At 50.9% G+C, this 7,343-nt stretch overlaps 1 protein-coding gene across 6 annotated transcripts in view; it reads left to right on the top strand.

Annotated features, from left to right (window-relative positions):
• Positions 1–1,900: 1,900 nt before the first annotated feature.
• LOC135812033 (serine/threonine-protein kinase OSR1-like) overlaps positions 1,901–7,343 on the top strand; it is a 122,063-nt gene continuing 116,620 nt past the window's right edge. For 4 of the 6 annotated variants that reach the window (XR_010552737.1, XR_010552736.1, XM_065325341.1 and 1 more), the window contains exons 1-2: positions 1,901–3,056; positions 4,840–5,298. Coding sequence is in view for 3 of the 6 variants with exons in the window: in XM_065325341.1 (XP_065181413.1) it covers positions 2,106–3,056; positions 4,840–5,298 (1,410 nt within the window). In the remaining 3 variants the exon portion in view is untranslated. The remainder of the gene's footprint in view (positions 3,057–4,839; positions 5,299–7,343) is intronic. The other 2 variants (XR_010552735.1, XM_065325338.1) reach the window with 1 other exon arrangement.

Below are 7,343 nucleotides of genomic sequence, written 5' to 3'. Positions count from 1 at the left end.
AATTGCAAGCATCGTTACTGCTGCTGGGCCTTGCGCAATTCCAACTCCATTTCCCTCAGTTTGAGCTCCCTGTTCTTCAGCTCTGTTTCAGCCTTTGTCTTTGCCTGAAGCCAGTCCAGCAGTCCCTCAGCAATGTTGGTGCTACCTGAGGTTTTCTTCACTTTCTTTCTCGTCGCTGGTTGCTCCTTCGCTGGTTGCTCCTTCTCCTCCCCATCATCTGTTCCTGACAGCGAGGAATCGTCGCTGCCATCAGAGTCCGCACAGGATCTCTTGCGTTGCTTTTTGTGTCGCAGCTCCACTAGCGCAGCCTCCCGCAGCGACACACCATTCCTCTCATCAGCAGTCTTCTTCGCTTTTTTCTGCTGTTGAACACACTCCGTAGCTTCCAATCGCGAAGCTAGCTCGCCTAGAAGACCATCCTTTTGCTGATATTCCTCCTCCACGCCACTTTTTCTTCTGCTTTTGTTGTCGTTGGCTTTGAATTGTTTTATCTCGCGCAGAGTCCTATCCCGCACGGTCCTCCCAGTCAAGCCTTTCAATTCCGGAAAAGTCTTTCGCAGACTGTCAGCCGCCTCTTCCCAGTCCTTCATTCCAATCCTCGGCTCGAAAATAGATGGCTTCCCCAGCAGAAATAAAAACATTTCAAGATCATGGCATGTCTTGAAGCGGACAGAGCTACTTGAACCACTTGAAGCAGCGCCAGGGGACTCCTGATTTGGGCTCACAGTGCCAGACATCGCGATGCAAGCAGTCGATGGAATGAGAATGAAAATGGAATGGAATGAGCTACGCTGAAACTGTGCACTAGTAACTAATTACTTCCTCCTGTATCGATCTCAGTATCAGAAAGCAGAGCGGTCTTTCCTTCCCTTTCGATCTTCGGCATCTTCCATCGCGACGCATGCAGTCGGGATTCCCGCCACAAAGCCAAAGTCGCCCAAATATTACTTATAGCTAGTTTTGGCAAAATGGACAAAATCGAGTGATTAATCCCAACCTGATAGCAAGGCTAAATTTGCAAAAACTCGCGTTCACGTCGAACGTGAGTTGACCTCAGCTCACGTCGTAAACGGGAGTTTCGACGCCAAAATTTGCCACACCGACGTGAAATTTCACGGTGTAGTGCAGAACAACGTGAAACGAAACCTCTCTAATGTCGATGTCGTGGACATGGAAGTGCGGTCGCACATTTAGCGGCCCCAGGGCGCTGGTCATGCAGCCGTGGGTAAGCAGTCTAGATCTAGTAGACCTACAGCCAGGCTACACTGAGTCTGTATACTAGATACTAGATAGGCTACATGCATGCCATTGCGCTGCGTCGCCCTGTAGAATCGACCATGTGTACTGATCGTATCGGATCAACATGCAGATGTCCATGGCTGTGCACTGCTCTGTACGCGCTGAGGGCGTCAGCCTTAGCCCCGGTGGCGGTCTGGTCCTCTGGATTTCCATGTGCACATTATAATACATGGTGACATGGTCCACGACAGTAGTCTAGTAGTCATGGTAGTAGTACTCTGACCTTTGCGCAGTGCAGCACGTGCTCGCATTGGCGTGAATTGACCCTAACACAATACATGACTGTACTAGCAGACATCATGATTCATCGGCATGGAGCCAAGAAAAGTGTCTTTGTAAGTGAGTACTACTACTGTACTGTTGCAGTGACAAGTTCAAGTCTGCATCGGATGAAGGCCGCGTGCACGTGCTGCCCCCGAAGGAGGGGTTGTAGCTCGGCGCATGCCATGACCATGGCATGAATGACCCTAGCCCTCCGAGATCATGCGAGATACCGGGTACCGCACAGAAAGAACAGGATTTGAAGCCAGCCGCGGCGCAGAAGACATGGGATATCTACGTAGATCTGCGGCATCGTAATATCCCAGTCATTCCAGAACAAAAGGCTTCGCCTGCGAAGCTCCACCTACTACTGTACTAGCAGTCAGCAGATACCGTACATAGTAAGACCAGCATCGAAAACATTTTTTTATCATCTAGCCGCCGAGTTGGTGAGGGACGAAGGCGTCCTGGATTTGTTTGTTCTTTTTCTTACCACTGGAAACGGATTGTCTGAAGCGTGAGTATCGCAGACAAAGTCGTTCGTGATGAATCGCGATGGTCAGGCGTTGCTGGATGACCTAGGGCTAACACACCAGCATATCACGTTCCTAGGTGACGTTGAGGTGAGAGACGAAGACGAAATCGGCAGAGGATCAGATGCGGTAGTCTACAAGGTCAACTGGCAAGGTATCGATATCGCTCTCAAAGTTTTACACCCCGTGTTTGTTGAGCCAGGTGTACAGGATAGAGAGCGTAAGCTCAGAGCGTTTGGCCAAGAGGTGTTTCGTCTTAGCAGAGTACATCACCCGAACCTGTGTCAACTGATAGGATTAGCTCGGGTAAGGGGAAATGCTGCGTTGGCCCTGGAGTTATTGTCGGCGACTCTTGAAGACGTTAGCATTGGAGATGGCAGAGAAGATGCTCCTAAACTCGTGTCGTATCTCTGCGACTCTAGTGCAGGACTTCGCTATCTGCATTCATTCGGAATCATTCACCGCGATCTAGCGCCCAAGAATGTGCTTGTGAAAAATGGCACAGCCAAAGTCAGTGATTTCGGCGGTGCTAAATTTGTGCGCTTGACCTCACCTCGACAACAACAGCACCAAGTCCAATCGGCAATGGAGATGACTCGCTGCCCAGGTACGCTGCCATTCATGGCACCTGAAGCGTTGCGTGAGGCTCCGGATTACGATCGTCCCTTGGACGTGTTTTCGCTAGGTGTAATGATGCTGAGCGTTCTAACAGGAGTTATGCCTGGCATCGAGTTGATCACAGCGCCACATTTCGTCGTCGTGCGAGAACGTGGCCAACAAGTTGAAGAAGTGATTCCGGAGACAACACGCAGAGCACGCTACCTAGCACGTTTGCCAGATGAACATCCATTGAAGCCATTGATACGTCGCTGCCTCTCTAACCGTCCTGGGGACCGACCGTCAGCCGAGCAAGCGCACGAAGAGATCAAACGTTTCCTGGCCATGTTCAGCAGTATTTTGCTGGTGAGCAATTATTTTGTTGTTTGTATTCAAACGTGATCTTGTAGACTTTTATTTCACGAGTACATGATTGTGTAGTACTAGTATGAACTGCAAAGACACAGCAGTGGCGTGCACCGAGTCTTGAAAGGGGGGTTTCTAGAGTTGGTAATTTTTTTCTGGAGACCCACTGTATCATTATGTATTTGTGCACATGCGCATCCCCCGAACATCCCGTCGGAGATAATGGCGAGGGCTAGGGAGGAGGGAGGGGGAGGGGACTCGAGATCAGGGGTGCAGGGCACCAATGAACACTGGTGCTGATGAGATGCGAGGGCTAGGGAGGAGGGAGGGGGAGGGGACTCGAGATCAGGGGTGCAGGGCACCAATGAACACTGGTGCTGATGAGATGCGGGGCTCGTCCGACTGCTATCATCAGATCATGCCGGCACAAACGCGTCAGAGAGGGAACCAGGTACAGGGGTCGAAAGGACAGAAATAAGAGGAATGGAGAGAGGGGACGATGTTGCATGGAAATGTTGGTACACGTGTAACTGGTAACCGGATAAAACGGGTTACCTTTTACATACCATGTACCAGCACTTCAAAAAACATTTGCAAAGAGGGTGCAAAAGTCAATGTACTCGTATACAATGACATGTTTGTCATTATATTGAACATGTAAAAGTTTGATAGGCCTAGCAGCCCCGGCTACACTACAGTCTATAAGACTAGTATAACACTATGTCTATGGTACTTCACTACAATGGAGTCCACTCCAGGCATGTTTGTTTCATCAAAACACTGCTTACATTCTAAGGATCTTTCTTTCTGTTCTTATGACGAAATTTTCAGCATGTATTGGCAATGTTCAACATGATTTCAATAAAGAGTTATGGGCCTTGCTTCGATGGAAGCTCGCGGAAGAAAAGCAGAGTCCCGCGTCATTGAGTCGCGGCCGGAGGAGCGCTTCGTTCTGAAGCAGCGCAAGTGGATCATGGACGCACATTTTTACGTCTTCCAGTCGACAACGTTTTTGACGAACATCTCTGCTGCGCACATGAGCGAGAACGAAAGGCTGTGGAGATCTTGATTTGAGTCAACACTTTGGAAGGAGATATCGTCAATCATATCCTTGCTGACTTGCATCGCACGTGCTTGACTCAAATTTCGAAACAGAACGGATTTCTTGAACGTCATCGCCAATCCAGGAGCGAACCAGAGCTAGAGATCGATCTCTCTGTCGCTACTCTCCACTGAAGAAAGAGAGAATAATGTATTTTGAACTACATGCAAAGCAACTCTCTCTCTCACTTCGAAATAAGGACATAGTCACTGTACTGTAAACTGCCCGTCGATCGACGCGTATGCAGGATAACCAATCCAGTAGGCGCGCTTTTCCTTCGGCAAGATTGCCCGAAAAAAGGTGGATTCCGGACACCAAAAAACTCATACGGTGCACGCGCCTGCACAGTCACATACTCACGTATGTTTTTGTTTTACATACCCATTCACTGACAGTGTGTATGCTAGGTAAAAATTAATGAATGCAGCAAATGCAGGCCTTCGTTCAGCGTATCTATACACGAGTATCTATTACTGTTGCTGATGTATTGTGCTTGATATGCAACTTTGACGTGCGTACAAACACACATTGATGTACATTGAGTTTCTTGCTTAAAAATGACTGTCTGTGTGTGTATATGTCTGTATCCACTTTCCTATTTCCCTATCTGCATCTTTTTCTGTCTGCCTGTCCCTCTGTCTGTCCCTCTGCCTGCTGTTTGCTTTTGATGGTGTTGTACAGAGTCAGCCTAGCACTGCTGGTACAGGGGTTACCAGGCAACTAGAGTCGATTTCACAGCAGCTAGCTACACGCATTGCTGACATCACCGCACGCAGCTCTGCAGTAGAGGACCAACTCAGCACCATAACACAGCGTCTTGTCGACACTCAGCTGGAAACCACTGCTATCCGTGGCCAACTGCAGACTACGAGCGAGCAAGTGACTGTTGTCCGTGACCAACTGCAGACTACGAGCGAGCAAGTGACTGGGATCCATGACCAACAGGAGACTATGCACCAACAAGTGACTGAGATCCGTGACCGACTGGAGACGACGACCGAACAAGTCACCAGCCTGCAAGGACATGTAGCCGTAGTTGCCAGTCAACAGACAGACCTACGTACATCCATCAGTGAGCAGCTAGATGAGACCAACAGACGGGTGAATGATCAGCTATCACAACTTCGCTCCACAGTACAGGTAAGAATGTGTGTGTGTGTGTGTGTGTGTGTGTGTGTGTGTGTGTGTGTGTGTGTGTGTGTGTGAGTGTGTGTCTCTGTTTTACTGAATACCACAGAACCATCAGATGCTGCACAGCGGGTCCGGTGGCATATTGGATGGAAGTGGGGGCGGGGAAAAAGTAACTCCTCCGACCAAAGGTCTCGTATTCATAGTTATTCATGTGAGCCGATCCATAGGAGAAAAGAACATGTGCGTCCAAGAGGGAAGCACCGGCTTTGCAAACGATAATGGGGAGAATTTGAGTTTGAGATAGGACATAACAATAGCAAAAACAGTGCACCGCGGAATAAGGAAGATGGAGAGAACTGATAATCGCATATTAAGGCTGAGCAAAGGGGATGAGGCAGGCATAGTGGGATGGTCTAAGACCATGATTGAGAAACAGAGGGTACCAGGTTCAAGTCCTGCTTGGAAGCGGAAGGAATTTTTCCAGCCGTGCTGCGACCCACAGTTAATTTGGGAACTCGTGGCCTGGCACGAGGGTAACATGGATGCAGCTAATGGGATTTCGGTCTTTGACCACTTGGTGGTGGGTCTGATCTACTCACCTCCCACCGTTTAGGCGCTGCATCTGCGCCTTTGATCCTAGAGGGTGGTGGCGTTCCCACGGCGGATGCGGAAAACTCGGCTTCCAGCCGAGTCTCACGCGAACCGTGAAATTTATTTATTATTTAAAGGGGATGAGAGAGAGGTAGGAGGAAGCTGGAGTGAAGTCAGTATATTAGGCCGGTGTCTTGGCTGCGATGGAGAGATCATAACCTGTTTGTGGCCCACTCCAACTTGCTGCGCCGCAAGTGGTCGTTGACATTTTTCTTGACGGTGTGCATACCTCTGCGAGAAAGGGGAGACTGCACAAGGGTAGGTGGGAGCTGATTCCACGTTGTGATGAGGGGGTGGGGACATGAGCGGAGTCACGAGTGTGTTGTTTTGTGACTGAGGGGGAAGGATACTGGTGAGTTGTGATGGATGATGTGTTGCAGATCTGGTTGTCTCACGAGTAGACATGCGGCATTTTGTGCGACTGCTGATGGTGGCAGAATGGCTTTCAGCATTTCCGGACCCTCCACAAAGTGTAGCTTGTACAGGAAGCAGAGCCATGCTACGGTACGTCGAATGCCGAGGCTCGGGAGGTATGATCTGTCTCCAATCATGTGTAAGGCACGGCGCTTGATGGCAGTGAGGCGGGCCAAGGTGGTGGGGGCCGCGCTCATCCACACCAACATGCCATACTCTAACACAGGGTGGACAAAGCCGCGGTACACGGTTGCCCGGTGCTTTGGGTCTGGTGCAGCCGATGCCTTACGGAGGAAGCCGAGCCGCTGGGCTCCTCGTACTAAAAGCTGTCCGATATGGCTGCGGATGCCAGCTGCCTGTCGAAAGTGACGCCAAGAAGCTTGAGCTCCTCTACTTTTGGCACGACTGCTCCTTGGAAGCGTATTGCGTTGGGGGGGGGGGGTGTTGGCGAGCGGTGGTGGCTGATGGTCAATGCCTGCGGCTTTGTGGGCTCGAACTTAATCTTCCACCTGCTTCCCCATGCTGCCAGTGAGTCTACTGCCTACTGGAGGATTGCTGTCTCTTCTGCCAGGCTACTGTCTCCACTGTTGCTGCTGCTGCGACTACTGTGGCTGCTGCGGCGACTACTGGTGCTGCTGCTGCGACTACTGGTGCTGCTGCGGCGACTAGTGGTGCTGCTGCGGCGACTACTGGTGCTGCTGCTGCGACTACTGGTCCTGCTGTTGCGAATACTGGTGCTACTGCGGCGACTACTGGTGCTGCTACGGCGACTACTGGTGCTGCTGCGGCGACTACTGGTGCTGCTACGGCGACTAGTGGTGCTGCTGCGGCGACTACTGGTGCTGCTCCGGCGACTACTGGTGCTGCTGCGGCGACTACTGGTGCTGCTGCGGCGACTAATGGAGCTGCTGCGGCGACTACTGGTGCTGCTGCGGCGACTGCTGCTGCGCCGACTGCTGGTGCTGCTGCGGCGACTACTGGTGCTTATG

Source organism: Sycon ciliatum, chromosome 3 (assembly GCF_964019385.1).
Source record: "Sycon ciliatum chromosome 3, ocSycCili1.1, whole genome shotgun sequence".
Taxonomy (NCBI): domain Eukaryota; kingdom Metazoa; phylum Porifera; class Calcarea; order Leucosolenida; family Sycettidae; genus Sycon; species Sycon ciliatum.
The sequence above is the reverse complement of the archived record's forward strand: the minus strand, read 5'-3'. Positions and strand labels throughout refer to the sequence as shown.